This window comes from Microcaecilia unicolor, chromosome 9 (assembly GCF_901765095.1).
Source record: "Microcaecilia unicolor chromosome 9, aMicUni1.1, whole genome shotgun sequence".
Classification (NCBI taxonomy): Eukaryota; Metazoa; Chordata; class Amphibia; order Gymnophiona; family Siphonopidae; genus Microcaecilia; species Microcaecilia unicolor.
The window spans coordinates 204,429,665-204,447,908 of NC_044039.1; the positions used below are offsets into that span (position 1 = coordinate 204,429,665).

Genomic DNA, 18,244 nt, shown 5'->3' on the forward strand with positions numbered 1-18,244 from the left:
AAGTTTTATGTTAAACTGTACCTGCTGTATACCACCTTGGGTGAATCTCTTCATAAAGGTGGTTAATAAATTCCAATAAATAAATAAATAAACAAACAAACACTACTGTCTCCCATAAGGAGAATGACTGACTTTTGTTTTTGTGAAAAAGGGAGATGGTGTCACTCTCTATTCCTTTTTCAATATAAGAGCTGCTCCCTCCATGTCCTTCCAGTAAAATAACATATTAACTCTGGTGACTACAGGGCTGGAGAAGAAGGGTAAAATATAGCTATTGCCTACCCTGGGTGCAGAAATCTTTACTAAAAAATTAAAACTAACACTTAAAACTCGATGAATATAATACCATACCAATACTACACAGCCAATTCAGGATTACCGACACATCAACCTCAACCGGCAACAGAACTTACAACAGCAAATCATTATCCCACAATCAAACTGCACAACCAACACAAAAAAGCTCTAATAAATCCAAATCGACATACAAACGACAACTAATAAAAGTTCCCACTTTCACCATTACGGAAGATCCATACCTTACAATTCAAATAGGTTACATCAATGCCAGATCAACAGTAAACAAAACAGAAATTATAAAAGATTTACTCTTCATCAGTGAAGCCTGGATCCATGACCAAAAAGATCCCATAATACTGGACCTTTCCCCTCCGGGACACAACACACACTGGACCAGAACAGGTAAAAGAGGCGGAGGCATTGCCATAATCTACAGATTCCATCTCACTTTAGAAACCACTGCTGAATCAATCACACCTCAACTAAAAATTCCCTCAATCAGAATGCAACATAAAAGTGTAGCCAGCAATCCAAATTGCGTCCTATTCTACAGACCGCCAGGCACATGGTGCGAAGCATACATAACACTAATGGATTTCATATCGGCCACTTGTACATCTAACTCAAACATACTAGTCATTGGGGACATAAACCTTCATTTAGAAGACCCAAACTCAACTGGTGTCCAAGATCGTAAGGAATTCTTCCAACTATGGGATTTCGAATGGCCACATCCGAATGCCACCCACAGAAAAGGCCACACACTTGACCTACTAACCCATAAATTCTCATCAGACCAAATCATTAAAGTCATTGACCACAAATGGATGGAAATTCCATGGTCAGATCACTTCAAATCTGACCCTACATTGGCTGAAGAATGGGCATGTTAAAGCTGATGAAAAAAATCTTATCAAACCAGAGGTAAAGTGGACACAACTGCATTTTGGCAATCAATTTACGACAACAATTGGTCCATTCCATCTGATTCCATCAACTATCTTGCAGATTGGGAATCGAGATGTATCACCGTTCTAAATGAATTAGCTCCTTTACGAACAAAAACCATTCACAAACCAAACAGGACCCCATGGTTCAACGAAAATGTGAAACAATTAAAATCTAGAACCAGACAACTCGAACAAGCCTGGAGAAAAAACAAAAAAGATCAAAATCTAAACGCTTGGAAAGAATCACATAGAAAATACAAATATGAAATAAAAAAATCCAAACGGAACTACTATAATGAACAACTAGGTTCTGACTACAAAGACATGAAAATGTTATACAAGCTACTGGATAAATTACTACACACAAAACCAGTGTCCTCAACAAAATTAGGAATCCCAACAGCAGATGATCTTGCTAACTACTTGAAAAGCAAAACTGTCGATCTACGCAAAAATATGTCAGAGGACTACACCAACCTTGATACCTTCCTTAATGAACTAGACCCACGCTCAGAAGAATACCCAGCCGAACGAACTTGGACAAATTTCACCCAGATCACACAAGAAACAATAGCACTAGCAACCAATAAGATGTCTACAGCCTACTGTCAATTGGACACCTGTCCCAATTATCTAATGAACCCCCCCCCTCCGGCTTGATTCATCACTGAACTTACCTCCCACCTCAACTTCTTGTTCCAGCATGGCATATTCCCCAAAGACAAAGGTAATATACTACTCACACCATTACCAAAAGACACCAAAAAGAAAACTAACGATATCACCAACTACCGACCTGTGGCATCCATTCCACTTACAACCAAACTACTACTATTACTACTATTTATCATTTCTATAGTGCTACAAGGCATACGCAGCGCTGTACACTATACACAACAAGACAGTCCCTGCTCAAAGAGCTTACAATCTAGATAAGACAGGCAAACAGACAGAACAATTAAGGGTAAGGGAATAAATAGGTAAGGATAAAGGACAGGGCAAGTGAGTAGTGGTTAGGGGTCAAAAGCAGTGGTAAAGAGGAAAGCATTGTAGCTAAACAACTTACTGAATACATCAACAATTTCTCAATCCTTCATGAATCACAGTCAGGCTTCAGATCTCTCCACAGTACGGAAACCATCCTGGTAACTCTCCTAGCCAAGTTCAAAAAGGAAATCACATTAGGTAAAAACATACTCCTCTTGCAATTCGACTTGTCAAGCGCATTCGATATGGTTGACCACTATATACTATTAAGAATACTCAACAAGATAGGCATAGGATGGAATATACTCAAACTGATCAAGGGTTTCCTACTCACGAGATCTTATCAAGTAAAAGCAAACTCAAACATATCACCATCATGGAGTACCAAATGCGGAGTACCACAGGGTTCACCTCTCTCACCCATATTATTTAATCTGATGATGATCCCCCCCCTTGCTCATGCCCTATACAAGCATAATCTTAATCCTTTTCTGTATGCGGATGATGTCACCATTTACATACCATTCAACTCTAATCCAACAGAAATCACTGTTGCAATAAAGACTAGTTTAAGCTTAATGGATGCCTGGGCATCGGCATTCAAACTCAACAAGGAAAAAACTCACTGCCTTATTCTCTCTTCTCACCACAAAACAAACCTCCCTTCATCCATAAAAACCACGGAACATACTCTCCCAATATCGGACAAACTGAAGATCCTTGGAATTACTATTGACACCAACCTAACCCTGGAAAGCCAAGCCTCTGCCACCACGAAGAAAATGTTCCATGCAATGTGGAAACTCAAACGGATCAAACAATTCTTCCCAAGGGAAACTTTCCATAACATAATTGACACAATGGTACTATCACATGTTGACTACTTTAAGGTAGTGGAGATGAAAACGGTAATGGAATTCAAAAATGTGTGGTGGAGATGGTGGAGATGAAAACAGTAACGGAATTCAAAAATGTTAAACATAGAAGAATACTGTTCAGAAGGAATGGATCCTCAGAAGCTTAGCGGAGATTGAGTGGCAGAGCCGGTGGTGGAAGGCGGGGCTAGTGGTTGGGAGGAGGGGCTAGTGCTGGGCAGACTTCTACGGTCTGTGCCCTGAAAGTGGCAGATGCAAATCAAGGTCAGGTATACACATAAAGTAACACATATGAGTTTATCTTGTTGGGCAGACTGGATGGACCGTACAGGTCTTTCTCTGCCGTCATCTACTATGTTACTATGTAACGCTGTATGCGGGATGCAAAGAACAGATCTTAAGGAAACTCCAGACCGGGCAGAACACGGCAGCTAGACTCATTTTCGGAAAGACAAGATTCAAAAGTGCTAAACCCCTACGCGAAATACTGCACTGGCTACCAATTGAGGAACGAATAGCCTTCAAAATTTGCACTCTGGTCCACAAAATAATCCATTGTCTGGCCCCAACCTACATGACCAAACTTATCGACTTACCAACTAGAAATATTGAATCATCAAGAACGTTTCTAAACCTGCAATACTCAAACTGTAAAGGACTAAAATACAAATCAACATATGCATCCAGATTTTCCTACATTTGCACCCAGCTCTGGAACGCTTTACCTAGAAACATTAGAACTGTGAACACCCATCTAAAATTTCGAAAAGACCTCAAGACTCACCTCTTCCGGAAAGCCTGCCCAGCAGACCCGAACTAATTCATGAACAATGCATCACATCTTTCGATCTAAGAAATGAACAATACCCCTTCCACATAATCCTATAATTTCAAACTGTACGAATCCACTCCAGTTATAATTAAGTGTACTTCTACCCTTATTCTACTCTGTATTGCTCACTAGAAGCTGTAGTCCCATCCCCGGAGACTTATCAGCCTCATTAGGATTACTTCTCTCTATATGCCACTATATATTCCCGGAGTTGATACTCTCCTCTCCAGAACCTGTAAGCCACATTGAGCCTACTGCTATGCGGGAAAATGTAGCATTCAAAACTGAACACAAGACAATCCTTATTTTATGAAATGCCCTGTGAAAAAGTGCATTAATGTGGGGTCTCATACTTAATTGCATATCCAAAGCACACCCAGATATACAATTTGCTCACACAAATGATGAAAGCATCAGCTACCTGCAAATGGCAGGGTGAATAAAACATTTATCCAGAGTAACAAAGTGTTGCAGCAATTATCAACCCACACCAGACCCCCATGGCAGGACTTGGGTACTTTGTTTTACTATTCCATGAATCCAAAGTTCTGGCAGTGCCACCGCATGAGACTTGTAGCTACAGCACAACAGCTTATGCCATCTCCTGCCTATCACTGTATTCACAGATAATTTTACAGATAATGTTTGGTATCATCATCTGTCTGTGTTTCAGCAGACTTCTGAAAACCAGAGTCTGGACAGATACTGCTGTTTATTTTCTGTACAGCTTATGTGATTATGGTGCAACTGTTGAGTGGCCATGTAAGCCCATGACCAGCTGTGCAGGAGGCACCAGAATTGCTCAGCCTCCCCTCAAAGAAAACTGTTATCACGGTTGAGCTCATTGTCATGTCTGTCCTGAACCTTTTTATTTATTACCTATTTAGGATTCTTAGATGGGCGAGCTATAAATAAGATAATAAATAAAATGTTGTCAGGAAACTAATACAGACCACGGTGGGAAGCGTCTGTTCAGTCCATTGGAAAGAAAAAGGCTAAAGGAAGTTAGTTCTATGTGAAAACACAGGACAGGAAGCACAGAACATGTGTGGAGAGTCTGTAAAAGGCTTCTAGAATTGTAGCTAAACTGAGTAATCTTCTCCTTCCCAGGCTCCAGATGTGAGGACTTGCTATCCTGCTTGTCTTTGGTGAATGCTTTTTTTTTTTTTTTTTAATTCAGGCAAATCACACCTTAGCAGAAACTGGAATGTTTACTAATATTCAGTCATAAATCTAGTAGATAAAAAAGTAATCCAGAATCTGATTAAACAGCGCTTTTGATACCCTAACATATGTGAGGAAGTGCCCAGGCAAACCCTAGATCCCCTTAAGGCACATCCTCTCCAGGCTACCTTAGCAGAGCTAAAATTAGGGCATGGCCCAGATCAGGCAAGATAAAAATTCAGAGTAAGGGAAAGTCAAAGAAGACCTGGAAGCAACTGATGGAAGACTCCAACGTCATGTCAGTGTCAGTTGAGGGAAGCCCAAAAACTTCTGCCAACAATAGCTGAGAGATTACTAAGAAGAGAAGCTTGAAGCACTATAGCCTGCAAGGAAGGACAGGCTTCCGTATATGGTGGCAAAGACTGCTAGAAACCTGCTCTGCTCAAAGTAACACATGTGTCTACCTAAGCAACTCTTTTTCTGATTTGCACAGGGGACTTTGCATGTGTTTCTCCTAAGGCAGCAGAAGGCAACTGACACCCTTCCCCCTCCCCCCAAGAAAGGGAAGGCAACAAATCTGAACAGAACTAACATGCTCACCCTAGCAGAAGGCAGGAAAGCTCACAGCTTAACAAGGGATGATAAAACAACTTAAGCAGAAGACAGTACAAATGCAAGGCCCTGAGACCCCAGATACAGAGGCAAGATCCCTAAACAACAGAATCCACAATCTTATATTATAATCTGCTGAGCAAATGTGACCAAGGATAGCTGACAAGCCAAGATGCTCAGGGTTACTTGCAATAAAACAACTGAAACCACAGTATCATTAGGCTGAACAAGACCCCTGCCCTCGAGACATTGTACAACTGACCTCCAAAGGAGAAAACAGCCACCTCCGTCTTGAAGGAACTTGAGGCAGAACCTGTACAAGGCCTTTCTGCCATAAGGTCAGTATAGACCATGGAGTGTAACATGAGCTCCACCCTAAGATGTATGCTTGGGTACGCAAGGAGAGAAATGGCCAGTAAGAAAAAAAGAGATGATAATGCATCTGTATAAGTCTCTGGTGAGACCTCATTAGAGTATTGTACACAATTCTGGAGACTGCACCTTCAAAAAAGATATAAACAGGATGGAGTCAGTCCAGAGGCAACTACTAAAATGGTCAGTGGGGACATAAAGCATATCAGAACTGATTTAATGATCTCAATACGTATACTTTGGAAGAAAGCTAGAAGAAGGGGGGAGCATGAAAGGAACATTTAAATACAATGATATAAATGCACAGGAGGAAAGTCTCTTTCAACTGAAAAGATGCTTGGGAATGAGAGATTATGACAAGGACATTTAAACACCATCATGACATAAATGCCCTTACACTTTACAAGGAGGATTTACAAGAACACCATCTGTGTATTTATCTGCATCACCCTTTTTCCTGGAGTCATGAAGTCACTTTTGATACAGTCGGTGGAGAAGTGGCCTAGTGGTTAGGGTGGTGGACTTTGGTCTTGAGGAACTGAGTTCAATTCCCACTTCAGGCACAGGCCAGGCCGCTCCTTGTGACTCTGGGCAAGTCACTTAACCCTCCATTGCCCCATGTAAGCCGCATTGAGCCTGCCATGAGTGGGAAAGCGCGGGCTACAAATGTAACAAAAATAAAATAACTACCTAGCAGTACCATTTTGTGCCCGCATGGATAAGCAGCATTGGATGCTGGTCTGTAGGCTTGATGAGTCTCAGCAAACTCTCCCTAACTTCTCAAATCTTAACGCCAGGCAGACAGCACAACTCTCAGGACATCATGTCTGGATGGCAGATGGATGCCTCTGTACCCCTCAGAAGGAAATCACCAAACACCGTCACAATTCACTTCCTAGTAGCTACTGATCCAGCAGCAGCTTTGGGGTTTTGGAGCTTTGGTTCCTCCTGTTCCTGGGATGTTCTCAACTTCTCCACTTCCATGGCAGAATACCCATTCTTCAGTTCGAAGGAAGGAGGAGATGTTTTATCAATTCTGTAGAGTCTAGTGATCTGTGTCCACTTCTCCGCTTTAAGCATAGCTTCTTCCCCTCTGCTGGAGATCCTTGATGCCTCAAAAAGCATTTCACTGATATACTTCTGGTTGTCACAGATGCTTCTCACCATTGCCACTTTCTCTGTAAGTTGCTCCATTTCTTTCATGAAACATTCAACCTGCACACATCCTGCACATGAAAGCAGTCCCTCACCTTGGATCACACTACAGAGCATGGGTTGTTAAATGGCTCTTGAATTCCATGAAGAGCCTATGTTCAATCAGAAGATGGATCTGGGGCTACATAAGGAGCACAGTTAGAACTGATTATGCAAGGCACTGGTGCTCAACCTTATCCTCAGAACACCACTAACCAGTCGGGTTTTCAGGATATCCACAACAAATATGCATGAGAGGTGTACATGTATTGTAATGGAGGAAATGCCTAAAACGTTCTCCTATGCATACTCATTATGGATATCCTGAAAACCTGACAGGCTGGGAGTATCCTGAGGATAAGTTTAAGATCATCTAACAAAGAAAGAGTTTCCACACACAAAACATCATGTATTAACATGGATACCAAACAAGAGATTCTGTATTTCAAATAATTGTGGGATGATACCATAAGAAACCATTTTGTTCATACATATGATTTAACAACAGTTCACAAAGTCTTCAAATATAGTGTTTTATTTACTTCATTATGCACACTGGTGTGAACTATATGTGATGTAATGACAGCACACAAGGGTGCTATATTTAAGCTTGTGGGCCATTAAGAATGCTAATCTCCATATCCATCATATATAGATAGGTAGACAAATATAAACACACACACATAAATATATATATAAAACACACACATATACACACACATGTACACAAATATATAAATACATGCACACATATATAGATAGATGTAGATATATACATTCAAATTATAAATATTTCAAAAGGGAAACTCTCCTTCTTATTCTCTTCTCGATAGCAATATGTAAATGGAGGAGATACATACACAGAATCAACAGCTTCGTTTAAACTGACCAAAAAGTGCATTCATTTGATCAATAAAGAGGTGTTGCCTCAAGAAGTCCCCAGCCCTATTTTATATATATATGAAGGGCTCCAGGGGACTGGATTTCTTCATCATCGGCAACAACACTTTGTAGAAAGCAGCCGCTACCTACAATATTATTCTTTCTTTCTTTTTTACTTTTTCTATTTTTTCTATTGGGCCGATTATAAAGTTAACGGCTACTTAACTTGCATATGGTCCCATCCTTCTCAAAGTAAGTTGTATTCATAGCGCGACCCAGACCGACAATGGCCAGCTTTTCGTTGCCTGCGTCAGGGTCAAAGGGATTCGCGTACAACTCCGTCAAAGGATATCTTATCTACAACGGACCAGATATCCTTTGACGGAGTTGTACGCGAATCCCTTTGACCCTGACGCAGGCAACGAAACGCTGGCCATTGTCGGTCTGGGTCGCGCTATGAATACAACTTACTTAGAGAAGGATGGGACCATATGCAAGTTAAGTAGCCGTTAACTTTATAATCGGCCCAATAGAAAAAATAGAAAAAGTAAAAAAGAAAGAAAGAATAATATTGTAGGTAGCGGCTGCTTTCTACAAAGTGTTGTTGCCGATGATGAAGAAATCCAGTCCCCTGGAGCCCTTCATATATATATAAAATAGGGCTGGGGACTTCTTGAGGCAACACCTCTTCATTGATCAAATGAATGCACTTTTTGGTCAGTTTAAACGAAGCTGTTGATTCTGTGTATGTATCTCCTCCATTTACATATTGATATATACATTCATACATAGATACAGATAGAAAGATACACAACTAGTATAGTAAGACACTTTATTATATTGTTATTAAAACTTGGAAATAAATAAACTTTACCTCATGTCGAAGGTTCTCTTTTGGCAAAACTTCTATAACTGAGAGAAGAGTTTCCAGCCACGCATTACTAACACCTGTCAGAGAAAATATTACAATTAGGGCTGTACATCGATAATAAAACTTAATCACACAATTAATCATGATTCAAATTTTTAATTATACGATTAACCGTATAAAGCGATCCCCCCCCCTTCACATTTCCTCCTCTACAGTGCAATATATAGATAATAGATGTAAATTCCCAAAACACTAAAAATAAAATTATCTTACCCTAGTTGTCTGGTGATTTTATCTTTCTAATCATCTCATTCCCCATCTCTGGCTCTGCTTCCCTGTGCTCCAAGCACAGTTCTGTGCTCTGAACTCTGTTTCCCAAAGTCTCCTGTCTTTTCACTATTTCTTTTCTTTTTTTTTCCCTCCTTCATTTCCTGCCTTGTATCCATCTTTCACATTCAACTTTCTTCCTCCTTTTCAAATGTGTCTATTTTCCATCCCTTCCCTTTCCCTCCATTCATGGGCGCCTTCTCTATTTCCCATCTCCTCTTTTCCTCTCCATGGGCATCATTCTCTTCCCTCCCCTCCCTCTCCACTTCACACCATGATCACAAAGTTATTCAAAATTGTTAAATCACAAGAGGATTGTGAAAAATTGCAAGAGGACCTTACAAGACTAGACTGGGCATTCAAATGGCAGATGACATTTAATGTGAGCAAGTGCAAAGTGATGCATGTGGGAAAGAGGAACCCAAACTATAGCTACATGATGCAAGGTTCCACATTAGGAAAAGGATCTAGGTGTCATCGTTGATGAAACTTTGAAACCCTCTGCTCAGTGTGCAGCAGAGGCTAAGAGAGCAAATCGAATATTAGGAATTATTAGGAAAGAAATGGAAAACAAGAATGAGAATGTTATAATGCCTTTGTATCACTCCATGGTGTGACCACATCTTGAAAAATACTGTGTGCAATTCTGGTCACCGCATCTCAAAAAGATATAGATTAGAAAAGGTTCAGAGAAGGGTGATGAAAATGATAAAGGGAATGAGTCGACTTCCCTCTATGAAACGTTAAAGTGGCTATGGCTCTTCAGCTTGCAGAGAAGACGGCTGAGGGGAGATATGATAAAAGTCTATAAAATACTGAGTGGAGTGGAACGGGTAGGCATGAATTGCTTGTTTACTCTTTCCAAAAATACTAGGACTAGGGAGCACGCAATGAAGCTACTAAGTTGTAAATTTAAAATAAATTTGGAGAACTGACATCCCAGATTGGTGTCAAGCACTGGAACTCCTGCTTATTGGGTATGATAAATTCACCGAGAGTGCATCATTATGGGAAATATATGATATAAATTTATCATGCGGCTCCATTTTTCTCCATACAGAGCCTTTTGAGCAATACTAGAGCAGAACTCCACTTGCCCTACATGCTCACAGACCCCAGCTCATCTTGGCCGTATGTTGTGGTCCTGTTCAGTAGTCCAGGGCTTCTGGACACAGATTTGTAAACAAGTCTTTTACCTTTAGAAAGTGCATCTAGTTCCGCCTGTCCATTTCCTATTTGATGTGTTTGTTATGTCTACAGCTATGCCTGCTGGCCTATAGGCCTTTTTTTGTCGGGCAGTTTTGATGGCAAAAAAAGATTACGTTGCCCCAATTGCGGCCTTCCGTGATACTGCTTTGCTCTCTGGAACATAAAGGCATCTCTAATCTCGCCACCGCCAAAGGAGAGCATTATATTAAAGTGTGGGCTCCTTTTTGGGACCTCAACATCAAGGAGTAGGATTTTGAATGTTTAGTTTTAGGGTGTTGGTAGTACTAGCAAGCTGGGAGGAGGGTATGAGGAGGTTGGAAGGGAGCTATTTGGGGAAGGGGGGGATAGTCTCACATGTACACAAAAGAAAATATTTCATGATGTTTGTAGTGTTATTCATATTTCTTGCTGTATTTTGAAATAAACATTTTAAAAAAAAAAGTTTGGATAATTTCCTAAAAGAAAAGTCCACAAGCCATTATTAAGATGGACTTGGGGAAATCCACTGCTTATTTCTAGGATAAGCAGCATAATTTTTTTTTACTGTTCTGGGATCTTACCAGGTACTCGTGACCTGGATTGGCCACAGTTGGAAACAGGATTCTGGGCTTAATGGACCTTTGGTCTGTAATATGTTCCCCTCTCCTCCACTATCATCATCTCCCTTGTTTATCTATCCCCTATTTCCAGCATCTGTCCCTCTTAAGCATCCCTCCTCCCCTGGTTCACATCTCTCTTTCTCTCCCCCCCCCCCCTCCTGCCGGCAAATCTTTCTGCGCTCCTGAACCCTCTCCTTCCCCCACCGTCCCTGTTCTCTCTCTTTCTCTATCTCCTGGCAATCTTTCTGCACTCCTGAACCATCCCCTTCCCCCACCCCCTGCGGTATGCATTTTCTCACTTTCTCATGCTCCTTCTACCTGCCACTCTTGGCCTTCCAACCTTGCCTTTAGCACTGGGGGGTGGGGTTGTGCTCGGCCCAACCCAGAAACAATGGGTTGGGTTGGGTCGGTGGACCCGCTGGACCACCAAGGTAATTTTTTTAAAGGAGGGGGGGGGTGGTCGAAAAGGGGGTGAGGGTCGGGAAGGAGACCACTGGACCACCAGGGATTATTTTGGGTTGGGGGGATTGGAAGAGGTTCACTCACTGGACATAAGCACAATAGCTGTGCCTACCGCACAGCTCTTGTGGGCATGCGCCAGAATGCTTGGACCCTTTACCAACCAATGCTCAACACTAACAGCGTGTATATAATTTGCATGCCGTTAGTGTTGAGTATTGATCAGTAATTCCGAAATTGCTGTTTTCTGGCGCGGTTTCCTATGCTTTCATCATCTGGGTCAGTACCGCATTCAAGCCCCAAACAAAGCTTGACAAAAGTCCCATTTAACTCAAATAACTAAACACTGTATAGATATGGGTTTCCCTTCTCCATGATAAGCAACAACTGTAGTAAAGTGAATCCTGACTGAGTTACTTTTTTTACTTTTTAACCTCAATAAAAAGGAGACTTGTTAGGACTGCTTACATGTGCTGACCTGTTAAATGCTGTAAATAGTCATTGGGAATGGTTCTACTGTATTTTTTTAGGTAAGATTTTATATGTCATTGTTTTATCAGGGTATGTAATTTAATTCATATTTATGTGTGACTTATTATTATTTTTTTTTAACGTTTCGGTTTGTTTACACATTTTTTACACTGTTTATTTTTACACACTGGTCAATATCATTCTAGTAAAGAAACTTTTGAATTTTAGGGAGCCATTTAATATCTTTATGCTTCAAACAGGTTCACCGAAGGGCTTGAATGCTGAGATCGAATAGACATCTCTCATTTGAATAGATTTTCCTCCCTACCACCGGCAGTAATGAAGGATAGGTTATCTGCTGTCGGTGGAACGCCCTGGGGGCAGGGCTATAAAACGTCATCTTGTAGTGGATACTTAACGGATCTAAAAAAAATGCCAGCGCCATCTTGGCTGATAACTTTTGCTGAGCTGACGCTGTAAAGAAACACAGGGTGAGTTAGGTTATCATCTAAAGTAGAATATCTTCTGGATATAGGTTTAATATCGAAGTCTTGGGAGATTATTAATATCATGATTTGTATGTTGCAGGGCAATGTCCTTGACACAGCCCATGTCGAAGAGAAAGCCTCCCGCAACCAACGGGCTATGGTGTCCTAGTATGCCATATGACCCTTTTACTGCCTCCAAAAAGGACGAAGAGATGATCAGAAATTCATCACCTCCAAATACCTGAGAAGTGCCAGTCTCACGTCGAGGCAGCGAAGAGCCCAGAATTGCTCAGGGTAATCTTCCCAGTGGAAGACCGGCAAATGCAGGGACTGCCCCAAGTGGAAACAAGAAACCACCTTGGGCAAAAATGAAAGAACTGTCCTAATCGATACCCCTGCCTCCATAAAATGCAGGAAGGGGTCTCTGCAAGAAAGGGCCTGCAATTATGAAATTCTCCGAGCGGAAGTAATGGCTACTAGGAAAATCACCTTCAAGGTGAGATCCTTAATCTTAACCCTCGATAAGGGTTCAAAAGGAGGACGCTGAAGCGCTTTGAGAACTAGATTAAGGTTCCAGGATGGCAGAACTGGCACGTGAGGAGGACGCAAACGATTTACGCCCCTCAAGAAACGAACCACATCCGGGTGGGAGGCGATGGACGCCCCCTGAAGCTGGCCTCTAAAACATGCCAGAGCTGCCACCTGCACCTTAAGAGAACTCGAGAGTGATTTTTGTATAGCCTCCTGAAGAAATGCGAGGATAACCAATACTGTAGCCGAAGCCGCTGACAATCCTGAACTCGCACACCACGAATTGAAGGTACGCCACACCCTAGCATAAGTTATCGAGGTGGATCTTTTCCAAGCCTACAGCATCGTAGCAATAACCGCGTCCAGATACCCTTTTCTTCTCAACCTCGCTCTTTCAAGGGCCAGGCCATAAGACCAAAGGGGGAGGGATCCTCCATCGTGACTGGCCCCTGCAGGAGACTGTCCTGTGCCGGTAGCAGAAAAGGACGATCGACCAGAACCCTGATCACATCTGCGTACCAGGGTCGTCTGGGTCAATCTGGGGGCACTAGTATCACTCGACCAGGATGACTGACAATGCGAATCAGTAACCTGCCCACCACTGGCCAAGGGGGAACGACATAGAGCAGGCCCCTGGGCCAAGGTTGAAGAAAGGCATCGATGCCTTCTGAGCCCAGCTGTCGTCCCCTGCTGAAGAAACGGGGAACCTTCGCATTGAATGCAGTGGCCATCAAGTCCATCTCTGGCATCTCCCAATGGGCAGTTATCTGATCGAAGGCCAGAGGGATCAGCGTCCACTCCCCCGGCTCCAACTGCTGGCGACTGAGAAAGTCTGTTTGCACATTCTGTGACCCCGCTATATGAGCCGCTGACAAGAACGAGAGATGAGTCTCTGCCCAATGGCACATCAGAGCCACCTCGCGCAATAGGGGTGCACTCCTGGTGCCCCCGACAGTTTACGTAGGCGATCGCAGTTGCATTGTCCAAAAGAACTTGAACTGGGCAACCGCGGAGAAGAGACAGAGACTCCCGAAGGGCCAGACGAATCGCCCGTAACTCCAAGCGGTTGATGGACTATGACACCTCCATCAAAGTCCCAATGCCCTGGGCCGTCTGTTGCAGGCAATGAGCCCCCCAGCCAGACAGTGACACATCCATGGTCACTATCTTCTAGTCCGGGGTTGCCAGAGGAATGCCCGACACCAGATTCTTTTGAATGAACCACCAGTGCATGATTGTGTGAAGATGGGCTGAACATGGCACCCGAACCTCGTAATCCTCCGAGAGCGGAGACCAACGGCTCAGAAGGTGCCACTGGAGGGGGCGCATGTGAGCTCTGGCCCAGTTTACCACGTACAAGGTGGAGGCCATGGAACCTAGAACTTGTACATAGTCCCAAGCCCGCGAGTTCGGAGTTTGAAACAGTGCTTGTAACTGAGCCTGTAACCACTGTGCTCGAGCTGAAGGAAGAGAAACTATCCCTGTTTGGGTATCGAAGCACACCCTCAAGTATTCCAGCATTTGGGAAGGCATTAGGCTGCACTTTGGGAAGTTGATCACCCAACCAAGCGACTGAAGCAATCCGACCACTTTGTCAGTTGCCCGCAGACTATCCTCAAAAGAAGATGCCCGCACAAGCCAGTCGTCTAGATAAGGATGGACCTGAATCCCTTCCTTCCTGAGATAGGCTGCCACCACTACCTGGACCTTGGAAAAGGTCCGAGGCGCTGTGGCTAGGCCGAAGGGCATTGCTTTGAATTGAAAATGACCGATCACTGCAAAGCGAAGAAAGTGCCTGTGGGGAGGCCAGATTGGAATGTCTAAATAGGCCTCTTTGAGATCGAGAGAGGTCAAAAACTCCCCTGGCTGTACCGCTACGATCACCGATCAGAGGGTTTCCATGTGGAAAAGCCGAACCTGTAAGGACCTGTTGACGCACTTGAGATCTAAGACGGGTCGCCAAGAACCGCCCTTTTTTGGCACCACAAAATAAATGGAGTATCAACTGCACCCTCTTTCTGCTGGGGGTACAGGCTGGACAACACCCAGCCGTTGTAAGTTGAGGAGGGTGTGTTGAACGGCCCCGCACCTTGGCAGGACACTTGCAAGGAGATTCCAGAAAAGAATCTACTATTGGACAAGCCAATTCTAACTTGTAGCCATCTCTGACAACCTCCAAGACCCATTCGTCGGATGTTTCCCTGGTCCACTCCACCAGGAATAGGGACAGTCTGCCCCCAATAACCGGCTGGATATGGACCAGGGCCCCATCATTGGGCGGACCTGGCTGTGGGCTGTTACCCAAAAGGAAGGCCCGCCTGTCACCTCGAAAGGGCGGAGGCCTCTGAGAAGAACTTGCTCTCTGAAAAGAGGCCTCGCGACCTGGACGGTAACGCCGTGTATCCCTAAACTTAAGTCTAGGTCCCGCCGGTTGTACAAACTTGGACCTGTCCTCCGGGAGGTGCTGGCCCTTAGAGTCACCGAGGTCCTTCACAATCTGTTCTAAGTCTGTCCCAAACAAAAGCTTTCCCCTAAAAGGAAGACTTGCTAAACATGACTTAGAGGCCACGTCTGCAGCCCAATGCCACAACCACAGCCAGCAACGTGCGGTGATCGCTAGGGAAACCTTCTTCGCTGAAGCCCTCAAAAGATCACAAAGAAGATCTGCAAGGAAGGCTAAACCGGACTCCAAGGCCGGCAAAACAACCACGAGATCTTCCAGAGAGGAGGCTTTCTGTACGCACGATAAGCATGCCTGCGCCGCATAGGAGCCACACACTGAGGCCTGCAGGGAAAGGGCCGCTAAATGTTAAGTAGTAGTAGTAGTACTTCAAAGAACAGCTTCAAGCAAGTCTCCAACTTACGATCCTGAGGGTCCTTGAGCACTGTGCCCCCCCCTCCACAGGGAGAGTGGCTTTCGAAGTGACCGTTGTGATTAAGGAATCCATCATAGGGACCTTCAGCAAGTCTAAGTCAGGAGCAGGTAGCGCATAAAGACACAACATAGCTCTAAGCAACCTTAAGCCCACTGTCCGGCATAACCCACTGCGCCGAAATAAGGATTTTCATGGCCTCATGCACATGAAAGGAACGAGGTGGGCATTTGGTGCAAGACAGAGGGCACCGGACCTGTTCCCCCTGATGATTCAGGGGGGACATTACCAAAACCTGAAAAGCCCTAACAATCAGGGAGGAAAGCTCTTCCCTGCGAAAAAAGGCGGGCAGCTGTCGGATCATCCCCTTCCTCAGAAGGCAGCATGACCTCATCTGCCAAATCCAAAGATTCTGAGGGAGAGCCTGGAGACAAAACCGGGCCATCTGTGTCACCCGGGGACATTTTGGCAGGAAAGACTGAGAGGCTACAGCAACCGAAGTTTGCTGAGAAAGAGACGGGGCTGCTTGAAGAGAAGCTCCTGACTTCTTCAAAAGAAAGGCATTGTGCATTAATAAAACAAAATCCGGGGAAAAAGAAACTGGAAGGGACTCCCCTGCTCCCTGTACATCGCTTCCCTCCATCGGAGCCTGTGCCACAAAAGTGCGCTGCACCTCTTGTCTATCAACCGCCACGTGCGGAGCGGGTCGCACTTGAGAGGAAAAAATGGCGCCTGCCAACGTGCGCTGCACTAACTGCCCCGAGGAAACCACCAAACCTATCCCCTGCGCTTCCGACTCAACGGACGTCTAAGGGGAACCCCTGTTGCTGAACACCCGCTGCGGACTAACGGCGGCAGGACTCACACTCTTCCGATGCTGCTGTCCGACCTCCCACACCGGGAGCAGCGCTTAGCCGCCTCAGAAGGCACTGACATGCTCCACAAACGACTGCCCCAAAACTGACTCGGCAGAACATCTAGTTCCTCCGTATTATTAAACAAAAACAAAGTCTTTTACCTTTTTTTTTTTTTTTAGTCAAGAGAGAAAAGAAACACCCGATCCGGCCAATAGCCCCGGACAACGGAGGAAAGGTAGGGGGAGACCAGGAGGGACCTGGCACCACCAGGTGTACACCACAAGCTGCAAACAGCCACTAAACCACTGTCTGTGCTAAACTAGGCCCAAAGGACACCAGTAGCCAGATCAAACCAGAGCTGCACAGAGATGTCCCTCCACCTGCTAGATAGAGAGAATACTGAGGTTCAGTTGGCTGCACAGGTCCACATATAGCAAACCTCGGAGGTTCTCTATCTCCACCTGCTGGTAGAGGGACAAAACCCACAAGTCTCTGGATTGATCTGTGGGATGCCATGGAAGCTCATGTAATAATGAATCTGCTTTATGTATTGTTTTGATCCTTTGTGTTCAAGATACCAAATTCCTTATATAGGGAGCTGGCCTCTGTCCAGAACTTAAAACATACTCTGTCTATTCTTAGACTTGGTAGGTCCTCATATATCAATATATTAATAAGCAATTGTTAAATTGAGCACAGGCAAGTGTTTTTTTTTTTATTTAAAGCTCTACAACAGTGGTTGGGAATTCAATGGGCAGTTTAACTCCCTCTGAGCCACACGAGAAGGAACTTTCCCTGGCACCAGCCAAGTCCTTGAAGTTAAGGATATATGTTTAGAAACTACAGCCCAAATGGCCATTGAATTTTAAATAGGTGAAATAAGATCTAAGAGTCGCTGGAGAGAGAGACAGAGAGAGAGAGAATTTCTAAACTGCAGAAACAGCCAAACCTTTAATGAAAACAGTATAGAAAAAGCTTGTTAGGGACATAAAAATTCCTTAGCGGAGTGACAGCCTGTGTATATTCCTGACTAGTCTGTACAGTGTTTAAATGTTTAGAACTAGTAGTAGTAGTAATGAATACTAATGCTGACATATTTTTTAAATTGCCCCTAAGTACTTATTATTTATTGCATTTGTATCCTACATTCCCCCACCTATTTGCAGGCTCAATGTGGCTTACATAGTTTTGTTAACATAGTTATTACAGGATAATAGATAACTTCAGTTTTGTGCAGAGATTAAGTAAGGGAAGAAAGAAGAAGGAAGGAAGGGAGTGATTAGGGTAATTATCGAAGTGGGCTTTCTTATCTGATTGGGTTGGTGAGGTGGATTAGTGTGGCTAATGGTTCTCATTGTAGGCCTTGTTGAAGAGATATGTCTTCAGAGATT

At 43.8% G+C, this 18,244-nt stretch overlaps 1 protein-coding gene across 2 annotated transcripts in view; it reads right to left on the reverse strand.

Moving 5' to 3' along the window:
• The window catches only part of PPP4R4 (protein phosphatase 4 regulatory subunit 4), a gene marked incomplete in the record, with an annotated part of 442,181 nt that overhangs the window by 253,223 nt on the left and 170,714 nt on the right, over positions 1-18,244 (reverse strand). For both annotated transcript variants that reach the window (XM_030214960.1, XM_030214959.1), the window contains 1 exon segment: positions 9,043-9,116. In XM_030214960.1, the coding sequence (XP_030070820.1) occupies positions 9,043-9,116 (74 nt within the window).